At 35.3% G+C, this 25,123-nt stretch overlaps 1 protein-coding gene across 2 annotated transcripts in view; it reads left to right on the top strand.

Moving 5' to 3' along the window:
* The window catches only part of NIPAL2 (NIPA like domain containing 2), a 120,662-nt gene that overhangs the window by 28,208 nt on the left and 67,331 nt on the right, over window positions 1-25,123 (top strand). The window contains exons 1-4 of one of the 2 annotated variants that reach the window (XM_037802906.1): window positions 8,638-8,749; window positions 10,057-10,163; window positions 15,602-15,670; window positions 17,986-18,157. In XM_037802906.1, coding sequence (XP_037658834.1) covers window positions 10,146-10,163; window positions 15,602-15,670; window positions 17,986-18,157 — 259 coding nt within the window. In that variant the 5' untranslated portion in view covers window positions 8,638-8,749; window positions 10,057-10,145. Of the gene's footprint in view, window positions 1-8,637; window positions 8,750-10,056; window positions 10,164-15,601; window positions 15,671-17,985; window positions 18,158-25,123 lie in introns of those variants that run through there. The other variant, XM_037802905.1, reaches the window with a different exon arrangement.

The raw sequence follows: 25,123 nt of genomic DNA, 5'->3' as shown, positions 1-25,123 counted from the left end.
TCACTCAGTATTATGTCTTCAAGGTTCATCCATGCTGTCATATGTTTCATGACATCATTCCTTCTTACTGCGGCGTAGTATTCCATTGTGTGTATATACCACGTTTTATTTATCCACTCATCTGTTGAAGGACATTTGGGTTGTTTCCATCTCTTGGCAATTGTGAATAATGCTGCTATGAACATTGGCGTGCAGATATCTGTTCGTGTCACTGCTTTCCAGTATTCTGGGTATATACCGAGAAGTGCAATTGCTGGATCGAACGGTAACTCTATATCTAGTTTTCCAAGGAACTGCCAGACTGACTTCCAGAGTGGCTGAACCATTATACAGTCCAACCAACAATGAATAAGAATTCCAATTTCTCCACATCCTCTCCAGCATTTGTAGTTTCCTGTTTGTTTAATGGCAGCCATTCTAATCGGTGTGAGATGATATCTCATTGTGTCTTAACTTCCATCTCTCTAATAGCTAGTGAAGCTGGACATTTTTTCATGTGTTCCTTGGCCATTTGTATTTCCTCTTCAGAGAACTGTCTTTTCATATCTTTTGCCCATTTTATAATTGGGCTGTCTGTACTCTTGTCATTGAGTTGTAGGATTTCTTTATATATGCAGGATATCAGTCTTTTGTCAGATACATGGTTTCCAAAAAATTTTTCCTGTTGAGTTGGCTGCCTCTTCACCTTTTTGACAAATTCCTTTGAGGTGCAGAAACTTCTAAGCTTGAGGAGTTGCCATTTATCTATTTTTTCTTTTGTTGCTTGTGCTTTGGATGTAAAGTCTAGGAAGTGGCTGGCTAATACAAGGTCTTGAAAATGTTTCCCTACATTATCTTCTAGGAGTTTTATGCTACTGTCTTCTATATTGAGATCTTTGATCCACTTTGAGTTAATTTTTGTGTAGGGTGTGAGGTAGGGGTCCTCTTTCATTCTTTTTTTTTTTTTTTTTTTAATTCAGTTTTATTGAAATATATTCACAAACCATACAGTCATCCATGGTATACAATCAACTGTTCACAGTATGATCATATAGTTATGCGTTCATCACCACAATCTATTTCTGAACATTTTCCTTACATCAGAAAGAATCAGAATAAGAATAAAAAATAAAAGTGAAAAGAGAATACCCAAACCATCCCCCCATCCCACCCTATTTGTCATTTAGTTTTTACTCCCATTTTTCTACTGATTTTTTTTCAATTTTTTAACTTTGTTTATCAAAAAATTAAAAACAAACAGGCAAACAACAACCAAAAAAAACCCCACAACATTTCAAACAAAGCAATGGATTAAGGAAAACAAATAACCTAAAATAACTACTTTGCTTCCAATATGTTCCTACCATACCCCAAGAAAATTAATAAACCATGTCCAAACAGAGGAGTAAGAAAAACAAATAATCTAAAATAACTACATTGCTTCCAACATGTTCCTACCATACCCCAAGAAAATTAACAACCCCTAAGAAAACAAAGGAATAAGAGAAAAAAAAAAACCTAAAATACCTCTATTGCTTCCAACATGATCTTCCTATATCCAAGAAAGTTTACAAACCATAATCATTCCTGAGCATTCCCATAACATTGAGATTACCCTTCATAGTTTATCTGTTCTTATTAGATTATCATTCCCCCTCCACTAATTGGTATCTCTAGGTCCCCTACATTCTACAGTATAAAACATTGTACATTTTTCACAGAATTCACATTAGTGGTAACATACAATATCTCTCTTTTTGTGCCTGGCTTATTTTGCTCAGCATTATGTCTTTTTTTTTTTTTTTTAATCTTCATTTTATTGAGATATATTCATATACCACGCAGTCATACAAAACAAATCGTACTTTCGATTGTTCACAGTACCATTACATAGTTGTACATTCATCACCCAAATCAATCCCTGACACCTTCATTAGCACACACACAAGAATAACAAGAATAATAATTAGAGTGAAAAAGAGCAATTGAAGTAAAAAAGAACACTGGGTACCTTTGTCTGTTTGTTTCCTTCCCCTATTTTTCTACTCATCCATCCATAAACTAGACAAAGTGGAGTGTGGTCCTTATGGCTTTCCCAATCCCATTGTCACCCCTCATAAGCTACATTTTTATACAACTGTCTTCGAGATTCATGGGTTCTGGGTTGTAGTTTGATAGTTTCAGGTATCCACCACCAGCTACCCCAATTCTTTAGAACCTAAAAAGGGTTGTCTAAAGTGTGCATAAGAGTGCCCACCAGAGTGACGTCTCGGCTCCTTTTGGATTCTCTCTGCCACTGAAGCTTATTTCATTTCCTTTCACATCCCCCTTTTGGTCAAGAAGATGTTCTCTGTCCCACGATGCCAGGTCTACATTCCTCCCCGGGAGTCATATTCCACGTTGCCAGGGAGATTCACTCCCCTGGGTGTCTGATCCCACGTAGGGGGGAGGGCAGTGATTTCACCTTTCAAGTTGGCTTAGCTAGACAGACAGGGCCACATCTGAGCAACAAAGAGGCATTCGGGAGGAGGCTCTTAAGCACAACCATAGGGAGGCCTAGCCTCTCCTTTGCAGCAACCGTCTTCCCAAGGGTAAAACCTGTGGTAGAGGGCTCAACCCATCAAACCACCAGTCCCCTATGTCTGTGGTCATGATAGCAACCATGGAGGTGGGGTAGGCGAATACCCCTGCATTCTCCACAGGCTCCTCAAGGGGGCACTGCATCTTTTTTTTTTCCTTTTTTTTTTTTTTTTTTAACTTTCCCTTCTTTTTTAAATCAACTGTATGAAAAAAAAAGTTAAAAAGAAAACAAACATACAATAAAAGAACATTTTAAAGAGACCATAACAAAGGAGTAAGAAAAAGACAACTAACCTAAGATAACTGCTTAACTTCCAACATGTTCCTACTTTACCCCAAGAAAGTTACCTAATATAGCAACATTTCTGTGAACTTGCTCCTACTATATCCATCAGAAATTAACAGACCATAGTCATTCCTGGGCATCCCCAGAACGTTAAATAGCTTATCTGTTCTTCTTGGATTATTGTTCCCCCTTCCTTAATTGCTCTCTATTGCTAGTTCCCCTACATTCTACATTATAAGCCATTTGTTTTATATTTTTCAAAGTTCACATTAGTGGTAGCATATAATATTTCTCTTTTTGTGCCTGGCTTATTTCGCTTAGCATTATGTCTTCAAGGTTCATCCATGTTGTCATATGTTTCACGAGATCGTTCCTTCTTACTGCCGCGTAGTATTCCATCGTGTGTATATACCACATTTTATTTATCCACTCATCTGTTGAAGGACATTTGGGTTGTTTCCATCTTTTGGCAATTGTGAATAATGCTGCTATGAACATTGGCGTGCAGATATCTGTTTGTGTCACTGCTTTCCGATCTTCCGGGTATATACCGAGAAGTGCAATCGCTGGGTCGAATGGTAACTCTATATCTAGTTTTCTAAGGAACTGCCAGACTGACTTCCAGAGTGGCTGAACCATTATACAGTCCCACCAACAGTGAATAAGAGTTCCAATTTCTCCACATCCCCTCCAGCATTTGTAGTTTCCTGTTTGTTTAATGGCAGCCATTCTAACCGGTGTTAGATGGTATCTCATTGTGGTCTTAATTTGCATCTCTCTAATAGCTAGTGAAGCTGAACATTTTTTCATGTGTTTCTTGGCCATTTGTATTTCCTCTTCAGAGAACTGTCTTTTCATATCTTTTGCCCATTTTATAATTGGGCCAACTGTACTATTGTCATTGAGTTGTAGGATTTCTTTATATATGCAAGATATCAGTCTTTTGTCAGATACATGGTTTCCAAAAATTTTTTCCCATTGAGTTGGCTGCCTCTTTACCTTTTTGAGAAATTCCTTTGAGGTGCAGAAACTTCTAAGCTTGAGGAGTTCCCATTTATCTATTTTCTCTTTTGTTGCTTGTGCTTCGGGTGTAAAGTCTAGGAAGTGGCCGCCTAATACAAGGTCTTGAAGATGTTTTCCTACATTATCTTCTAGGAGTTTAATGGTACTTTCTTTTATATTGAGATCTTTGGTCCATTTTGAGTTAATTTTTGTGTAGGGGGTGAGGTAGGGGTCCTCTTTCATTCTTTTGGATATGGATATCCAACTCTCCCAGCCCCATTTGTTGAAAAGACTGTTATGTCCCAGTTCAGTGGCTTTGGGGGTCTTATCAAAGATCAGTCGGCCATACATCTGGGGGTTTATCTTCGAATTCTCAGTTCAATTCCATTGATCAATATGTCTATCTTTGTACCAGTACCATGCTGTTTTGACAACTGTGGCTTTATAATAAGCTTCAAAGTCAGGGAGTGTAAGTCCTCCCACTTCGTTTTTCTTTTTTAGAGTGTCTTTAGCAATTCGAGGCATCTTCCCTTTCCAAATAAATTTGATAACTAGCTTTACCAAGTCTGCAAAGTAGGTTGTTGGAATTTTGATTGGGATTGCATTGAATCTGTAAATGAGTTTGGGTAGAATTGACATCTTAATGATGTTTAGCCTTCCTATCCATGAACATGGAATATTTTTCCATCTTTTAAGGTCCCCTTCTATTTCTTTTAGTAGGTCTTTTACATCTTTGGTTAAGTTTATTCCTAGGTACTTGATTTTTTTAATTGCTATTGAAAATGGTATCTTTTTCTTGAGTGTCTCTTCAATTTGTTCATTTCTGGCATATAGAAACATTACTGACTTATGTGCATTAATCTTGTATCCCGCTACTTTGCTAAATTTGTTTATTAGCTCTAGTAGGTGTATTGTCGATTTCTCAGGGTTTTCCAGATATAAGATCATATCATCTGCAAACAATGACACTTTTACTTCTTTCTTTCCAATTTGAATACCTTTTATTTCTTTGTCTTGCCAGATTGCCCTGGCTAGCACTTCCAGCACAATGTTGAATAACATTGGTGACATCTGGCATCCTTGTCTTGTTCCTGATCTTAGAGGGAAGGCTTTCAGTCTCTTGCCATTGAGTACTATGATGGCTGTGGGTTTTTCATATATGCTCTTTATCATATTGAGGAAGTTTCCTTCAATTCTTACCTTTTGAAGTGTTTTTATGAAAAAGGGATGTTGGATTTTGTCAAATCCTTTTTCAGCATCTATTGATATGATCATTTGATTTTTCTCTTTTGATTTGTTAATGTGTTGTAATACATTGATCGATTTTCTTATGTTGAACCATCCTTGCATGCCTGGAATGAACCCCACTTGGTCATGGTGTATGATTTTTTTAATGTGTCTTTGGATTCGATTTGCAAGTATTTTGTTGAAAATTTTTGCATCTATATTCATTAGGGAGATAGGTCTGTAGTTTTCCTTTTTTGTAGCATCTTTGCCTGGTTTTGGTATTAGATTGATGTTAGCTTCATAAAATGAGTTAGGTAGTGTTCCATTTTCTTCGGTGTTTTGAAAGAGTTTAAGTAAGATTGGTATCAGTTCTTTTTGGAAAGTTTGGTAGAATTCCCCTGTGAAGCCATCTGGCCCTGGGCATTTATTTGTGGGAAGATTTTTGTTGACTGATTGGATCTCTTTGCTTGTGATGGGTTGGTTGAGGTCTTCTATTTCTTCTCTGGTCCGTCTAGGTTGTTCATATGCTTCCAGGAAATTGTCCATTTCCTCTACATTATCCAGTTTTTTGGCATACAGTTGTTCATAGTATCCTCTCATAATTTTTTTAATTTCTTCAGGATCTGCAGTAATGTCACCTTTCTCATTCATTATTCTGTTTATATGGGTCTTCTCTCTTTTTGCTTTTGTCAGTCTAGCTAGGGGCTTGTCAATCTTGTTGATCTTCTCAAAGAACCAACTTTTGCTGTTATTTATCCTCTCTATTGTTTTTTTGTTCTCTATGTCATTTATTTCTGCTTTAATCCTTGTTATTTCTTTTCTTACACTTGGTTTAGGATTGGTTTGCTGTTCATTTTCTAGCTTCTTCAGTTGATCCATTAATTCTTTGATTTTGGCTCTTTCTTCCTTTTTAATATATGTGTTTAGTGCTATAAATTTCCCCCTCAGTACCACTTTTGCTGCATCCCATAGGTTTTGGTATGTTGTGTTTTCATTTTCATTTGTGTCTATATGTTTAGCAGTTTCTCTTCTATTTCTTCTTTAACCCACTGATTGTTAGGAGCATGTTGTTTAACCTCCAGGTATTTGTGAATTTTCTAAGTCTCTGATGGTTATTGACTTCCAATTGTATTCCATTGTGGTCAGAGAATGTGCTTTGATTAATTTCAATTTTTTAAAATTTATTGAGGCTTGTTTTATGTCCCAGCATATGGTCTATTCTGGAGAAAGTTCCATGAGCACTAGACAAGAATGTGTATCCTGGTGATTTAGAATGTAATGTTCTATATATGTCTGTTAGATCCATTTCACTTATCAGATTGTTTAGTTTTTCAATTTCCTTATTGGTCTTTTGTCTGGTTGATCTATCTGTAGGAGAGAGTGATGTGTTGAAGTCTCCCACAATTATTTTGGAACATCAATTGCTTCCTTTAGTTTTGCCAGTGTTTGTCTCATGTATTTTGTGGCACCTTGACTGGGTGCATAAACATTTATGATTGCTATTTCTTCTTGTTGAATTGCCCCTTTTATTAGTATGTAGTGGCCTTCTTTGTCTCTCATAACATCCTTGCATTTAAAGTCTATTTTATCTGAGGTTAATATTGCTACTTCTGCTTTCTTTTTGCTGTAGCTAGCATGAAATACTTTTTTCCATCCTTTCACTTTCAGTTTCTTTGTGTCCCTGTGCCTAAGATAAGTCTCTTGTATGCAACATATTGATGGTTCATTTTTTTTATCCATTCAGCGAATCTGTATCTTTTAATTGGGGAGTTTAATCCATTTACATTCAACGTGATTACTGTGAAGGCATTTCTTGAATCAGCCTTCTTATCCATTGGTTTCTGTTTGTCATATATATTTTTTCCCTCTCTCTCTTAATGTCCTTTAATGTACCCATACTGAATCTCTTTAGTACTGAACCTTTCTCCATCTCTCTCTCCTTTCTTTGTTTCTCTGTTGGTAGGGCTCTCTTTAGTATCTCCAGTAGGGCAGGTCTCTTGTTAGCAAATTCTCTCAGCATTTGTTTGTGAAAAATTTAAGATCTCCCTCAAATTTGAAGGAGAGCTTTGCTGGATAAAGAATTCTTGGTTGGCAATTTTTCTGTCTCAGAATTTTAAATATGTCATGCCACTGTCTTCTCACCTCCATGGTGGCTGCTGAGTAGTCACTACTTAGTTTTATGTTGTTTCCTTTGTATGTGGTGAATTGCTTTTCTCTTGCTGCTTTCAGAACTTGCACCTTCTCTTCTGTATTTGACAGTGTGATCAGAATATGTCTTGGAGTGGGTTTATTTGGATTTATTCTATTTGGAGTTCGCTGGGCATTTATGATTTGTGTATTTATGGTATTTAGAAGATTTGGGAACTTTTCCCCAACAATTTCTTTGAATACCCTTCCTAGACCTTTACGCTTCTCTTCCCCTTCTGGGACACCAATGAGTCTTTGGATGTTTTATGTTATCTATCATATCCCTGAGGTCTGTTTCAATTTTTTTTTATTTTTTCCCCATTCTTTCTTTTGTTCTTTCATTTTCCGTTCTGTCATCCTCCAGGTCACTGATTCGCTGTTCAGCTTCCTCTAGTCTTGTACTATGAGTATCCAGAATCTTTTTAATTTGGTCAGCAGTGTCTTTTATTTCCATAAGATTGTCTTTTTATTTACTCTTGCAATTTCTTCTTTATGCTCTTCTACTGTCTTCTTCATGTCCTTTATATCCTGTGCCATGCTCTTCTTCATGTCCTTTATATCCTGTGCCATGCCCTCGTTGTTCATCTTGAGTTCTTTGATTAATTGCTCCAAGTACTGTGTCTCCTCTTATCTTCTGATCTGGGTGCTTGGGCTTGGGTTATCCATATCATCTGTTTTTTTCATATGCTTTAAAATTTTCTGTTGTTTTTGGACTCTTGGCATTTGCTTAACTGGATAGGGTTCTTTTAGGATTTGTAGACTGATTAAAACCCTTGTCTCTAATTTGTCAGATCTACAGCTTTGTGGAGAACATTTTCTCTAACTAACCAGCAGGTCAAGTTTCACTTCTTTTAAAAAGATCCTGGAAGGCAGCCTCTCCAGGGACGCCCACCATCGCCCTATGCCAACCATCCCGCACCTCTGACCTCGGTCCGCCACCTGGATTGTTCCCTGGCACCACCGAAGAACCTACAGCCACCAAGCTCACCCACATCAGCAGTGCCGCCCCTTTAATCCATTTTGAGTTAATTTTTGTTTATGGTGTGAGGTAAGGATCTAACTTCGTTATTTTTCATGTGGATGTACAGTTGTCCCAACCCCTTTTGTTGAAAAGACTATACTTTCCCTTTTGAATGGTCTTGGCACCCTTGTTGAAAATGAATTGACCATAGATGCATGGGTTTATTTCTGGATTCTGAATTCTATTCCATTGACCTAAAAGCTATTTTTATGCCAATATCATACAGTGTTGATAACTGTTGCTCTGTGGTAAGCTTCCAAATGGGGATATGTGAGTCCTTCAACTTTGTCTTCTTTTTCAAGATTGTTTTGGCTATTCTCAGTCCTTGGAGTTTCCACATGAATTTTAGGATCAGCTTGTCAATTTCTACAAAGAAGCCATTTGGCATTCTGATAGAGATTTTGTTGAATCTGCAGATCATTATTGCTTTCTCATCAATATTGTGTTCTGATCCATGAACATGAAAGGTATTTCCATTTATTTAGATCTCCTTTAATTTCTTCAACAGTGTTTGTGGTTTTCAGAGAATAAGCTTTGCATTTCTTTGGTTAAATTTATTACTAAGTATTTTATTCTTTTTGATTCTATTATAAATAGAATTGTTTTTCTTAATTTCACTTTTGGATTATTCATTACTAGTGTATAGAAATACAATTAATTTTTGTGTATTGATCTTGTATCCTGCAACCTTGATGAACTCATTTATTAGTTCTATTTGTTTTTAGTGGATTCCTTATGATTTTCTATATACAAGATCATGTCATCTGTAAATAGAGATGATTTTCTATATACAAGATCATGTCATCTGTGAATAGAGATAGTTATACCTTTCTCTTTCCAATCTGGATGCCTTTTATTTCATTTTCTTGCTGTGTTACTAGCTTTATGATTGTTTAGTCTTCATTTTTGTATGTACATTTGTCATATTATTTTATGTGTTTTCTGTAGGCTATAAATGTTCCATAATTTTAAAAAACTTAACTGGTATATGACGATTATAATATGGTTTAATTATTTTCTAATCACATGACATCAATAATTAAACATTAGCATTCCCCTTAAAGAGACATAAAAAGCAGAGAACTTCAATACTGGGGCTCTAGATCTGATCCTACACTGACTGAGTGTCTTTGAGCACTTACTTCTCTGCACTTTAGTTACCCCATTTGTAAAATGGGGAGTTTGGTCTATGGCACATCCAGTTCTAAAGTCCTTTAATTATGTGTCTTAAGAGAAACTATTCCTAGTAATCTTAGCCTTCTGTGGGCACTTTTGATCCTTTCTTCATTCCAAATGTCACTACAGAATTGTGCATTGCAGGTTAACATTACAGTATTGTCGAATGTTATTGAAAGATTCCTGGAAAAATAAATAATCATTTACACGGTTTTCAGACAGCATCATAAATATAGGAATCTATTTCAAGTTTTCTAACTCTATAGTATTGTATAGTGTGTGAGATAAGAAAGTAGTATCCTATGATGCTTTTTATGTAAATTAGTGTTAAGCATAATGGATTGTGTTGAACCTATTTCTTAATACTCTGTTCGTATTATTTCTAATAGTCTAAAACACTTACTAGTTTATTTAGGTGAAATAAAATAAGTTAACTGGTGAAAAATATCCCTCCTCTCACCACTCCTCAACCTGTGACACACATTTAATCCCTAACTTTTGGTAGGTAGCAAAGTCTTACCCAGTACTGTTGTCAGGGATGCAAAGTTGTATACGGCAGAAATAACATGACAAAATTTCTGCCCTCTATTATCTGCAGTTACCCCAAGAGAAAGTTAAGAAAATCCATCATAATATCCTGGAAGGAGGATAAGCTCTGAAATCAAACAGATCTGGGTTCCACCATTAATGATGGAAATTTGGGAGGTAACTTAAACTGTTCAGCTTTACTTTCCTGATCTGTAAAAAATGAATAAAAATAACTACCCCATTAGAAACAAACAAACAAAAGAGAATATAGGATCAGAATTACTGTCTTCCAGCAACTGAAACCTTATCCTGTGGCAGAGAAGACTGATTTAGGTCTGTAGCTCTAGAGAGAACAAGGGCCAATGGGTAGAATCTTTGAGGAGACAAATTACAACTCCCTGGATGAACAAACTGAGCTCTTCAAGAACAGAATGATAGGAGGCTCACTATTTAGTAGGTAATGATTTCCCTGTCACTGGAGAAATTTAAGCAAAAAACAAAACAAAACAAAACGAAAAGATCTCTATATAACAAGAACAGAGAGAGAACTCACATAACAGATGCAAGAGTTCTTAACATAGTGCTTTTGGATAGAATTCAGGGGACCCCTGAATTTTAATGATAAATATTTACATCTGTATTTGCATTAACTTCTGACTGAAATATACCATTTCCTTCCATTCTGAATGTAGACAACCAACTAGAGTAGTATTAACAGTACTTGTAACTTTATCACCAATAAAAACCACAGCTGATTTTATATCACATTACAGTTGTTGCAGATATCTTGAAATACCGTTTGTGCTCATCCTTACTTTGATCTTATGGTAGTTACTGGACCTGCCACCAGACCTTAATTTTTATTGCATTAATTAAGAAACGCATATACACATAAACAAACAAACAACCATCTTAAGTGTTCAAGGAGAGATATGTCTTGGGTGTCATTTGATAGACAAAGAAGTGTGACAAAGACTTAACTAAGAAAGTGATACCTAATCTTCACATTCTTTATGAAAAGAAATTGTGCATATTAAATTTCTCTTTGCTCATTTATTTCTGCTCAGTATTTTTTAAATTCAGTTTTATTGAGATAGATTCACTTACCATACAGTCATCCACAGTGTACAATTAATTGTTTACAGTACATAATATAGTTGTGCAGTCATCACCACAATCAATTTTTGAACATTTTCTTTACTCCAAAAAAAAAAAAAAAAAAGAAAAGAAAAGAAGTTACACCTAAAACATCTCATTCCCTCATTTTTTGTTTAATTTTTGTGTTCATTTTTCCACTCATCTGTCCATACACTGGATAAAGGGAGTGTGAGCCACAAGGTTTTACAATCACACAGTCACACCGTATATGCTATATAGTTAAACAATTGTCTTCAAGAATCAAGGCTACTGGGTTGCAGTTCAATAGTTTCAGGTACTTCCTTCTAACTATTCCAGTACACTAAAAACTTTTTAAAAAGGGGTGTCTATATAATGCATAAGAATACCCTCCAGAATGACCTTTCAACTCCATGTGAAATCTCTCAGCCACTGAAACTTTATTTTGTTTCATTTTGCCTCCCCCTTTTGGTCAAGAAGATGGTCTCAATCCCATAATGCCAGGTCCAGGCTCATCCCCGGGAGTCATATCCCACATTGCCAGGGAGATCTACACCCCTGGGAGTCATGTCCCACGTAGGGGGGAGGGCAGTGAGTTCACCTGCTGAGTGGGCTTAGAGAGAGAGAGGCCACATCTGTTTGCTCAGTAATTTTAAAACATCTGATCCACTCAGATACAGTTTATGGTTGTTCTCATCTCTGTTAATTATTTTATAATATTCAGAACTAGTCCTAGGCATGGTCTTCCTTTTGGAGTTCATTAGGATGTAAAATTGGACTCCCATGATTCTGACAACTATTTGTTTAATTGTGGGAATGTGTAAACGGCTAATTTTAAATTGCTAAATTTTTGTCTCATGTAGATTCCAAGGGCTGAGAAGGTAACCAATATTTAAAGTTAATTGTAACTTAGGGAACAAACAAGTAAATTTTAGATACAGATCATTTTGAAATATGATACACTTTTATAACAATACATACACTTATGGGGGAAATGGTGGGAAAACACTTGAGATTTCTTTTAGCCCCGTATATAGCGGAAGTTTAAAAAGCTAAAATAATAATAGTTTTATTAATATTACTGATTTGAAAATATGGGCTAACACCCCTCTAGTTCTACCCACATCTGAAAGTCAAGTCATTCCCTGAGAAAAAGAAATAAAATGCTACCGAATTGCATCTCTGATTCTACAGCACATTTAAAAAAGATTGTAATTGGTAGTTTCTATCATCCTGATATTAAGAAAACCATGAGATTATTTCTATTTTATAAGTATTTTATAAAATTTATTGGATTTAGAATTTATTATTAAAGGCAAAATGAGTGTTGACAATAGTTTATCATAAAGGCGGGACATACACCCTGATGCAAAACTTCAAGAAGTGGGAAAACAGTGAAACCATTCATATATGTCAGTCCAGCCACTTTTGACATACAAAACCAAAAGATAACTTTATTATTATTACTTAATGTCAACTTAATCGACCTCTTTAGATAATTAGTGTGTTGCGTAGAATTTTCATATGCATTATCTCACTCATTTAAACCTCCCCCACACTCTTTAAGGTATTGTCTCCATTTTACAATTGAGAAAACTCAGAATCAGGGAGGAAGATGGCTTCCCAGGGTCACATATGATGAATAAGTAGCAGAGAGAGGTCTCCTGACTTTGGGCATGGTGCTTTTTGATCTGCCTCTCAAAGTAGTATGATGCCTGTATGCCAGAGTGACCTCTGCAAAATGTCTTACCACCTTATTTTTTTCAACCTGCTTTTTCTCACTGTAAGTGCTCAACAATATCACCATCCCATTTTCCCATCTTATTCAGCTTCAGTTTCTTAATACCATATAACGAATCACCCCAAGCTTAGTGGCTTAAAACTACAACCAATTATTATTGCTCACCAATTAATGGATTAGCTGGGCTGTTGGAGGATGCATGTCAGGCTTGTCTGAATTCAGCCGGGCTCACTCATGATGCTGTCGCTGGCCGGTCAGCTGGGGGCTGGCTGGGCTAAGGGGGTCCCATCCTCGTGTTGACCACTGGCTGGCTGTTGGCTGGGCTCTAGTCACTAGGGCAATGGCGTTGATTGTGTCACCTATCTGTTGTCATCCAGCGGGCTATCTGGGCTTGTTCTCAAGAACTTTACAAAAAAAATAAGCAGAAGCATGTGATGCCTTTTGAGGTCCAGTCTTGGAACTAGCACACCTTCACGTCCTTCATATTCTATTGGCCAGCCCAAATTCAAGGGGTAGGAAAATAGTCTCTACTTCTTGATGGGAGGAAATCCAGAGTTACCTGACAAAGGTTGTGGATACAGAGGGGAATGAGGAATTGTGTCCTGTTTTTTGTTTTTTGTTTTTTTTTTGTTTTACAATCTGTCATACTCAGATTACTTTCAATTAATTTGTTTGATGTGTTCAAATTGATATTAATGATTTAATAGTTTATATCTTTCCAGGAGTATTTGCTTTAGGAACAAAAACATTGACAGGAATAGTGTCTAATGTAAAGGAATGATAGCCTCATGCTAATTATTAACCCTGGGCCAGAGATCCAGTCTGTAGCAGGTGAACTTTTCCTTATGTTTTTCAAACCATAATCAGTAACTTCCTCACTGATTTTAAACACCCTGCCTTGTGCCATTTAAACCACTCAGTGAATAATTTAAAGAATTTTCAAGTAAGTTATTTCTATTCAACAGTTCACGTTTATAATTATGTAAGATTTTCATAATTACCCATTCAATGCTAAACTTCTTACGAATCTTTATTTTTCTTATTACTGCCAAATGTATTAGATTGTAAATGGAAAGCATGGAAAGCACATAGCATTGTGATACAGTTGTTCCCCATCAGGAATAGTAATCAAAATTATTGCCAAGTGCCTTTATTAGGAAAAGAAAATTCTTAACTGATTAAAGGCCAAGGATATCATATATCAGCTATAAAATGGGTTTTCAACTTTTCTGCTTCATTTTTTAAAAAGACCAAATTTCACTTCAGTGTATATAATAAAGCTCTAAAGCTTCAAAGACACTGCATTCTGAAAAGGGTTCCTTGTAATTGAAACATACATTTGAAATTCAAATAACTCCTTGGAATTTGAAGCCAGCTAGAAGGTTTGCAATGTAGAAAGTTGTGTATGGGGGTAGGGGGTGGGGGATAGGGCGGAGATCCCTTATATCATTGCTAATTTATACTAACAGAAGATATTATACCTTTGTACTTAGATGGGAGCAACAGATGCATCCTATGAAGTAATCAAATAAACATGAGCTATATGTGGTAAATATCTTGGGCAATGTGTTAGAACTTGTCTTTTAACCTCTGTAGTTCTTTTTTTAAACCACTATATACTTTTTCAAGCAGTATATATTAAACCCCTAATTTCATATAGTAGATGATGTAGAAGAGCCAATAGAAGGTGTGATTCTCTTTCCCCAGAGAATTTTTCTTCTATTTGTAGAGCTTAATGACTTACATGACACAATAAAAGAAGAAATAAGGGACTTTCACCATTTAGAGTCTGAGAAAGTAAAGATGGGCTGAGGTGGTCTGAGAAGGTTTCATGGAGGTGGACAACGACAGGCCAGGGGGGTGATGAAGTATGCTTGAAATCTGCCAAGAAAAAGAGCCGCCCAGTCTAGGTGAGCTGAGTGGCACATGCAAAGGGTTGACATCTGACCCGAGACAGTGTGGACCAGGTAGAGGATGCATATTAAGTGTGCCATGGATTTCTGGATGGTCAAAGTGAGGACAGATAATGGGGAACTGCTGTGGTGTTTTTATATTTGATGTAGTCGACTATAGCAAGTCATTGTGGGTTCTTGACCAGAGGAGTGGTGGAAAAAGTTAGCTTGTCTCCAGTAGAAATTAATTTTAGAGGTCAAAAGCATTTCTGAAAATCTCTTATATAACATCTCCTTTTTTACTGAGGCCCAGGAAGGTGATATAACTTGCTCACAGTCACCCAGTTAGAAAGTAGCACAGATCTGAATCTCAGATTCATCCTTTAACTCCAAGTACAATGATCTTTCTTTTTTACCGTGGTCCTCCAGGATATATTAAAGAGGAAGTCCAAATGGGAAAAAGTTTGTAGTCCATGATTGAGATGATAGAGACTCCAACCAGAGGGTTGCTGAGGAAAATGGATGGAAAGGATAAGTAAGAAGCATCTTAGTTAGGAAAAGTCAGAACCTGGTGTCTATTATCTTTATTTTAATGAATGAGGAAAATCTCTAGAGAATTCAGTAAAAGACTGAGCTATTTCTAAAAAATATTTGACCAAAGTGAAATACCAATCCCAATAAAACCATATTATTATTCCAAAGTGAGCCTGGCAAATAGGTGCTACATAAAAATTTGTTGAATGAATTGAACAAAGAAATGAATGAATTCATCAGCTTAAAGTTGTCTTTTTTTTTTTTTTTTCAGTAAACATCTTGCAAGTACTATTTAAAGTAGCATTTATAGAAAGCATTCTTTTCTTTCACAGATTCACCTTTTTGGAGTTTTTCTGGCCATTTTAGGAAACTTGATAATCAGCATTTCTCTAAATATTCAGGTAAGAAAAAAGCTTTTTGTCTACCTCTCTTGCTTGATTCAAGGCTGCATTAAGAGTTTTATGATAACCAGAAACTTTTGCCTTCATAGGCCCCTTTCTCCATAAAAATTATTGAAAATTAGGTTCTATGACTACACTGTTACAAAGACAATTATAATCCAGTCTATGTTACATCCTTTCTTCTTCTTCTGGACTTTTAAAAAAAATTAAAACATTTTTGTTGGCCCCTTAAAGTATCATGGGCCCTTAGTATAATGGCTGCTGTGCTTATTGGATAAGTCAGCCTGGTTCAATTTACAGCTCTTTGATTTCTTTCAATATCGTTCACAGATGGAATACAAATATTTGCTAGAAGCAGTTCATAGGAATACAGCTCTTTTGTGTTTTCTTTCTTTAAAATACTGTCAAAATGTTGATGTAAACTAAAAGATCTTGAAGAAAGGCTGGAGTATAATGTAGGAACTTTAACTGAACCATGAATTAGAAACCCAAATGAATTGCTAATTTGCTGAACTAAAAACTGAAATAAATATCAATTTTAAGGCAAACCATGAATCAAATTAAATGTTTTCAATCATTTAAACCTACTGAATCAAAATAAGCTGGAACATCAAAATATATCCCCAAATATCATGTTATTTCATGCAAACCCTTGGTAGAAAAATGACCTGATATAATTTTCCATGATTTCTAAGAAATTTATTTATTACTGAAAAAAGGTCAAAAACAAATCATTGTCTTTATAAAGAGATTCAAAGAAATGCAAAAGAAAAACGTGAAATTCCCCTCTTTGTTCAGAAGCAGCCAGTTAATAATGTATTTTTTCCAAGTTTATTTCTATGTATAAGGAATATACATGTATTTGGGTGGATGTTCCAAAATTTTTATGATTCCCTTGTAAGATTTTTTTTTAGCTACTGAAAATAATAGTTAAATGAATCTCTCTATATATAATATTTATATAGAGATAGATGTAGTCTCGCACACATGCATGAGTGTTCTGTAAAAAAGATTCTTAGAATTGTCTGGTTAAGAGATTTATTCATTTTAAATATTGCTAGTTCAGCCAAATTGGTGTCTACAGTGGTTGTACCTTACATTCACACCAACGGTGTTTGTGCCCATTCCCCATATCTCAATGCCATGTATCGTTAATTATTTGGTGAGGGGAGGGGAAGGCATCCAAGAGATGAAAATGGTATTTCATTGTTTCAAATTGTTTATATTTTTTTATTATTAATGAGTTTGAGAATCTTTTCTCCTGTTCATTAATCATTCGTAATTTTTCTTCTGTAAATTACTGTTTCCCAACCTTTTCATGTTCTCTCAGGTTTTTTTTTTTTTTTTTTTTTGGTCTTTTTCTTATTTATGTAGGAACTCTCTTTATATTAGTGATAGTTACTCTTTGTCATAATATGTATTTCAAATATTTTCTCCCTTTCTGCTCGATTGTGCTTTAATTTTGCTCATAGTATATTTTTCTGTATATTACACAGTACTGAACTTGTTTTTCTTAATACAGTAAAATCTACCAGTCTTTCCTTTTCTGGCTTATGAATTTTGTACCACACTTAGAAAGGTCTTGCTTATGCCAAGATTTTTTTTTAGCATTTCATGTTTTCTTCTAGTACTTTTATTATTTTCTTTTTTAAAATTTTTAAGTAATCTGGAATTATACATATTGCCTATAAGGAAGTATGTTTAGTTATCCTAAAATCTTTATGGAAATAGGGCTTTATTTTATGGCCATATTTTCAGGAATTTATGTTTCAAATATAAAGAAATATTCAAACCATATGTAAGAGTCATCTCCAAACTCCAGCACCAAAGAACTCTGCCCTGCCATGTTTATTATATTAGGTACTATGCCCCATAAACGTGTATCCCTTTTTCAGAAAGTTTTTTATTAGTACTTTCTTATCTTTATTTCATTAATGTTAGAGCTGGATTTTTTTTTTTTTTTTTTTTTTTACATTCTAAAAAAAGTTTTGGTGTAATGGACCGAAGAGTCACTTAACTCCTCAACCTGTATCTAATTTTAAAAGGTAATAATGATACTTACTTTGCAGAGTTGGTATGAGAATTCAGCAACATACACATGTGAAAAGGCCTTTCAAACCACAAAAAGCTATTTAAATGGAAATCCTTTCTGCTGTTAATGTGCTTGGAGCAAACATGAAACCACAATAATTGCTCTATAATACGCTGAAAATAAATGTAAAAGCCATGTTTCAAATTTATAGGAATAAAAATTTCAAGGCAAAATTTTAATTTGGTGCAAATGTTTTCTTATTTACATTCTGACTTGCTTTCAGAAATATTCTTATCTTCAGTTGGCACACCAAGAGCACCCACGGCCGTACTTCAAGAGCATGTTGTGGTGGGGCGGAGTCCTGCTCATGGCTGTGGGAGAGACCGGAAACTTTGCTGCCTATGGATTTGCCCCCATTACGCTCATCGCTCCGTTGGGTTGTATGTCTGTCACAGGTGAGCCATTTTTCTGTGTTTTGACGTATGATGGAAAACACAGCTGAAAGAAACACGTGCACAAAAGAAGAAAGTCTGTTCCTTGTTTACTTAGCATGTTAACTTGGAACAGTTTTTACTACTAATTTCAGTTATCCACTGTCATGCTGCCACATTAAGCATGGAGAAACTTGCATTTTATAGCTATCACATTATGTTTAAAAGCCTGATTCCCCATGTCTGAGTCATAATAAATCAACAGTGACAGCAAATGCTATCCTGTGCTTTGAATCATTAATGGAAAATTTTCTAAAAGCATTTGTAATACAGTGCTGTGTTTTAATCATACACTAACTGACATTAAATGTAGCTCAAGTCTTGGATGCCTGATCTTCACTCCCATAGTTTAGCATCTCTTTTATATTAAGAATTAAATATTGATTATTCTACATTACTATAAGACTATGTAATTTTACAGTAATGTTGTAATCACTTGCATTAAAAATTTATATAATTTTCTAAAAACATTTAGAAAAGAGAAACTGAAATGTTTTTAAAGGTTAAAAAGAAGCAAAAAGCACTGCTAAAAAGGAGAACAAATTCTCTAAGCCCTGTTAAATTAATAAGAGCTTTTTAGTTTTACTCTTTATCCACTGCTACGGAAACAGCATGTTTCTAAATTTCCGTGAATTTAGATCCTTCCTTGAAATAGAAACAAGTTGATAGTTATTGTCTGTTAACACCTAGATCAAACCTAACATATATTCACATATCCCATTTTAATATTTCTCCTGAAAAAAATGTATATGACTTCTTAAAGAAAGCAAGGTTTAAACTAGGATAATAGATATTCGAAAGAATTTCACTGTATTTTTAAAGTAGTTTCCCCATTTATCTAAAAAGATTTATGATGTAGGATAACAGAATATATAGCAATGAGTAACTTCTAGCTTTCTAGAAATTGTTTAGTTAGGATCACTCTACTGTTACTACTCTGAATAAGTACACAATTTATGCAATCATTCATCATTTTACATTCTGATAAATAGAGCAAATTTGTTATATCTTATCTACTATTTACTGCATATAATATGTACATGGACATTTTATATGTTTTTTTTTCCTTTCTCAAAATCTGTGAAATAACAGATAAAAAAATCTAGTTATATTGTCAACCTGGGGCCTCTACAGACTCCAATTGTTCTGAAAATGTTTATTATTCTACATAATAACTGTATATTTAGAGCTGAGTTTTAGTTTTGTTTCTTACTCTGCTTTATACTGAGTTACCATGAAATAGCCAGAGAAAAACTGTTCAGGCACATCAAATAGATAATGGGGAAAAGTCGAGTGCACCACATTGTATTGAAATTCTCCATTTATCTCCTTTTGGGGTGCAAGGAAAAGAAAGCTACTCCAGTTAGCTGCAATAAAGGGCGATATGGCTGGATTTATTGTAAGTGAATATCAGAAATGAAATATAGCCAGGTCTCATGAGACCTGGAGTAAGAATTTGGGAGTTGTAGTTGAGTGGGGGTCGGCAGTGACACCACTTGCAGACTTCAGTGGAAGCTATGAATCCACTCATCTTGGCTTGACTTGTTCAAAGCTGTCATTAATTAGCAGCAGTTTAAGTTGTCTTCCCCTCTCTGCCCATTTAAAATGGTTTAAAGAAATGAACTCAAATACAAACCATTTCCTACTTTACAATTTTCACAAGTGGTAACATATGCTCATAAATAATATTCACACAGCACTACTAAACTGAATGTGAGGTTATCATCAAGTGTCGTGGGTGGGTAAGAGACTGCTGGTGACTGAGGCTTCTCCCCAGAGCACTGCCCCGGTATCCTTTATAAAGATTCTAGAAACCCTAGAAAACTTGAAGTAATGGGAAATAGTTTCAAAATAAGTGTATCTTACAGCTGTATCTACAGATGAGGTGGAAGAATGTCTCTACTTTTCTATGCTAGAACTTTTTTTCCTATCATTTTTTGGAAACTTTGATAAAAATCGAACCCCCTTTGAAGATAAAAAAATAATAATGTCTGTTACAATGTTGCATGTGAGATTGAGATTGCATATTCTTTTCCAGTTTTTCTTCAATCTTGTGTTAACTTTTCAAATAAAAAAGAAACTTAAAATCGAGAACATTTAAAAAAGTTTTAAACCATAAGTCTAAGTGAAGGGTACTTTCTTCCATTTTCTTCCCTCTTATGAGGTGGTCAGGCTCATGCCAGAAATAAGCATTTAATTCCAGAAATAAGGTGATATTATATGGGTAAACATGAGTGCTATTCTTACTACTCATAAGATTGCTAATATGTTGGACCTGCTGTTTTGTCTTACATAATCAAAATTCCTGTTCCTTTCGCACAGTTCAATTGAACAGACATTGGTTTTTTTAGGACTAATGTGTAAGAAACCCTGTGGTAAGCATTATAGGGAATTCAGTTTGCACTCAACCCAAGTTTTCCCACCTTGAACCATTTCCCTTTCTATCCTCCTTTCCCCTTCTGTATGCCCTGCAGTCCCTCACTGACATGCTCACCCTGAGGCAGTAGTTCCCAAACACTAGTTCCACAGGTGGTTTCATAGGCGTTCTAAGAAACAGTATGTGTGTGCAACTTTCCCACTTCTTGCTCTGGGTTCATAGCATTTTTGTTCACTTGCTAATTAATTCCAGAAAGGCCAAATGGCAGATTTTTTTTAGATCTAATGCAATTTGAGAATGTGTTTGCTGGGAGAATGTTATTACACGAAAAGACCACTAAAAAGAAATAAATAATTTGGATATTCTGTGTGGCGTTCATTATAAAATTTTGAACTACTGCTAATCCTTCATGTCTCAGGTAAACACTCTTCCTCTTTCTGGGCTTCTAGACTTAGTTAAATGGGCTTATTCTCTGCTTCCTTTTCATCTTGCATGGGATTCCCTCATATATATGGTGCCTTGCTTTGAATTAGAAAAAAAGCAGCCCTTTCTCAAGATGATCTATTTTTCTCTGTCTGCAAACTATTGTAATATACTGATTTTATCAGAGCAAGACACTCTGGTGCCATCTGTCTGAAAATTGTCCAAAGAAATATATAGATCGACAAGGTCTGTGATGTAGGTGGTATCTCTTCGGAGGTGACATCTTTGTGCAGTGCACGACCTGCCCAACTGCACACAGTGACCCTAAACCTATACTCCCCTTCAGCAATCTCACCACCTTCACAATGACTTGTTTAATGTCCATCCTCACATTCGACTGACATCAGGAGACTGGCGAACATGTGCGGATTTTTGTTTTTGGTTTGTTTTTTTGTTCTTTGTTTTTTTTTTGCCGGCTCTCTGCTCTCTTCAGGAGACTGTGGCACAGGGAAATCATGCAATATGGCCTTTTAGAATTGGTTTGAATTTGAATTTTAATAAAATGAGCGTAGGATGTTCTAGGATGTTCTGTGATGATGGAAGAAAAAAAACTCTTGTTTAAAAGATTTCAGTTCTTGACAAAGCACAATAGTTAAATATTCCATTGCAAGGGAGTCTTGTGAATATTTACTCTTAAAGTTCTATAAGCCTATCCTTTGGGGGTTAGGTTATATTATTTGTGCATCTAAAAAGTATGGTCTTGCATTTAATGTTTTTTTTTCTGTTCTTCCCATGACTGTTATCTATGTTATGCTTAAGCATTTAGAGATGATTAAAACTAATGAAATTATCAACAGTTCAAAGATTTAAAGCACATGCAATTAAGGGATTCAAGGTAGACCTCAGTATTAAGTAAACTCACCCAGGGGGTGGCAAGGGAGTAGGGTATTGAAGGAGGTTGTTGCAGGAGCAGGGAGAAAGAGAGAAATACAACGTGGGGGAAGCACCAGTGGTATTTTTCAGTTCTATGACTCTGAGTATATTGATTTAAAGTAATTAGAAAAGATTTTAAAGAACAAATCACCTCTTTATAAGTAAAATCAGGCAGTACTTTAGATGAGGTAGTTAAAGGTAAGAAACTAATATTGAATGAACATCAACTATACCAGGTACAGTAAGAGACAAAGTAAACTTGTTACCTTACTTAATTACTGTCCAGATGAATATGCGTGAGTTATAAATAGATCGAATTAGATTAAATTCTGAAACTTAAAATTAATAGCAGCAGGGTCTCTTTGGCCTTAGAGAAATTTCCTGAGAGAAGTAGACAACCTGCTACTAGCCTAATTTGGATTAACTTTGGAGAACTAACTGCACTGAGAAGATGAGGAGAGGATGAGATGTACGACTAATAAGTCTCTTCCCTCTCTCATTTTCCCTAGTACACTGACTTTTGCTCAAATTGAAATTCATGATGTGGAATGTATGTTGTTTCGTGTATTTCTGTTGTGCTGCTATAAAGCTGTAAACTGCTATGTGTCTGTAATCCATTAGACGATGGTCACAGCGTAGCCAGAAAGCCCTGGTGAGGCCTTTTGGAATTCCAAAGAAGTCACCTCAAGCAGAAACTTTTGTCTCCAAGATTTTTATTAGAAACAAATGAAAGCAAACACAAACAGACCGCTGAGCGAGTGACCTGGACTGTTACACAAACCTAGATGCTGCTAATTCTCTCTGTCCTTTGAGAACAGTATGCTTAGAAGCCAGCCTGGGTGAAACCTCTGGAACTCTAAAACCTCACCAGATGCTTGTTATAGTGGCATTCTATATGGACATTTATTTTAATGTTTGAAATACGCAGAAAATATCCCTTTCTCAGTGACTTGCTGGGTAGTCTGCATTAGCATATTTGTCCAAAAACCAGCCTAAATAGAATGTCTAGAATAAAACTCCTAAGTTTTGGTTTGTTTGTTCATGGGCTGACAGCAGAAAGCATTCCTAAAACCTAAAAATGTTATTCGAGACGTCTTTTTCCACTCATCCTCTTATATGCTATTAAATTTATAACACAGAGTTAATCTTGACAATGGTAATGTTTTTACTCTTTTGGTGTCTTTTTGGAGTTAATCATTAATGTGTTTGTACTCCAAAAATGTAGAAAAGAAAGGGTTATTTTCTTTAATCTAGGTAAATTTCCTCATTTGTAGTTACATGAATTACTTACGAACAGCAGTAAGAGTCATTTTCTTCAGTAAATGACAATAGCAATTTTTTTCATCAGCATGAATTGCTTGACACTTTTATTCCTTCCAACATGGATGACAGGACAATTTTTCTATCTGTAAGAAGACATTTTCAAAACTGTCACATTCTCAAATCTTCAAATCTTAACTCTATGGAAGACATTGTCATGATATAATTTTTTCCTAAAATTCTAAAACCAATGGGGAATGATAATTATAGAACAGTGCATCAGTACAGTTGGAGTTGATTGAGCCTGGAAGCACGCTTAGTGTGTCCACATGTTTGAAGTTTGATTGTGACTGACATGAAAGTGTTTCTGTGGTTTTCTTTTTAGAAGTACAATAAAGTTGCCATTATAAGTGGTCAGAAACCACAAGCCAGATATTTACATGTGAGGATCTATTTGTAGCATTATTATATAAATATGTTCTTTTCCTGTCATGTTTTCTTTTTTTTTTTTAAAGAAAGTTTTCCTTACTACTTTGTCTTCTACTTTCCTATATTATAAACATATACTCTGGTTTCTCTTAAGATCATAGAGGTTAAACAAGAAATTTAATGTCCATGAAATGAAAATTGATGAAATTTTCATTTGTGGACTAGATTAGAGTTTATAGGCTGTGGCTTGTAGACCAGATCCTGCTGCTACTGTGCTTTGTCTGGCTCACTAATACTCTTAAAGATTATGAATTAATTTCCCATGCTTAAAAATTAGACCATGTTACACAAAAATCTGGATTTTTGTCTTCTTTTATAGAATCAGATTGCTAACAGTGGGCTTACACTTGGCTAAGGCTGGGCTGTAGTTGCCTCCTCGTAGTCTTGTGTTTTCCAGTTGACCTCAGGCCCACTGCTCCTCATTGCCATGGCTCATCACCCTCATCACTACAGCCTACCACCCTCATTGCCATAGCCCACCACCCTCATGATCCCAGCTCAGCGCCCTCTTCACCACAGCCCACACCTCACTAGTTTTGCCTCTTTGAAGGATTCCCTAGCTGGTACCTATAGTCATTTGAGTATGTGACCAAAGGTTTTTTACTTTCCAACTGAATCACATAAGATTATCAAATTGATAATCACGTTTGAGTAAGATATAATTGATTTTTTTAACTTTGGATTAAATTTGTCTTTTAAAAAGTTGTCATACAATTGTATAAAAATGTAGCTTATGAGGGGTGACAATGGGATTGGGAAAGCCATAAGGACCACACTCCACTTTGTCTAGTTTACGGATGGATGAGTAGAGAAATAGGGGAAGGAAACAAACAAACAAACAGACAAAGGTACCCAGTGTTCTTTTTTACTTCAATTGCTCTTTTTCACTTTAATTATTATTCTTGTTATTTTTGTATGTGTGCTAATGAAGGTGTCAGGGATTGATTTAGGTGATGAATGTACAACTATGTAATGTACTGTGAACAATCGAATGTACGATTTGTTTTGTATGACTGCGTTGTATGTGAATATATCTCAATAAAATGAAGATAAAAAAAGTTGTCATAAAAGGTTGAAAAGGGAATTAAATAAATAAACTTGAACAAAATCCTTATAAGGTAGCCATACTATACACATTTAAATGGTTATTGAATTCTTCTGCACTATTAAACCTTTAAAAATCATTATTTGGGGATAAGAATTTAAATAAAAGATGCAGCTATGTCTTAATATTATAAATTGAAAAAGGAAATGCCTGTTTACCTATTATGCTACAGATTCAGTGATCTAGATTAACATGTAAGACTATATCCTTGAGTTTAATTGCTCACATATAAAGACTTGAGGCTTAACTTCTGATTTACTAATCCCCATTTGTAGCTATTACTAGAAGAAAATGTAAATCAAGTTTGTGTGACTTTTCTGAGCTCTCATGCACCGGGTTAATT

Source organism: Choloepus didactylus, chromosome 14 (assembly GCF_015220235.1).
Source record: "Choloepus didactylus isolate mChoDid1 chromosome 14, mChoDid1.pri, whole genome shotgun sequence".
In the NCBI taxonomy this organism is placed as follows: Eukaryota; Metazoa; Chordata; class Mammalia; order Pilosa; family Megalonychidae; genus Choloepus; species Choloepus didactylus.
The sequence above is the reverse complement of the archived record's forward strand: the minus strand, read 5'-3'. Positions and strand labels throughout refer to the sequence as shown.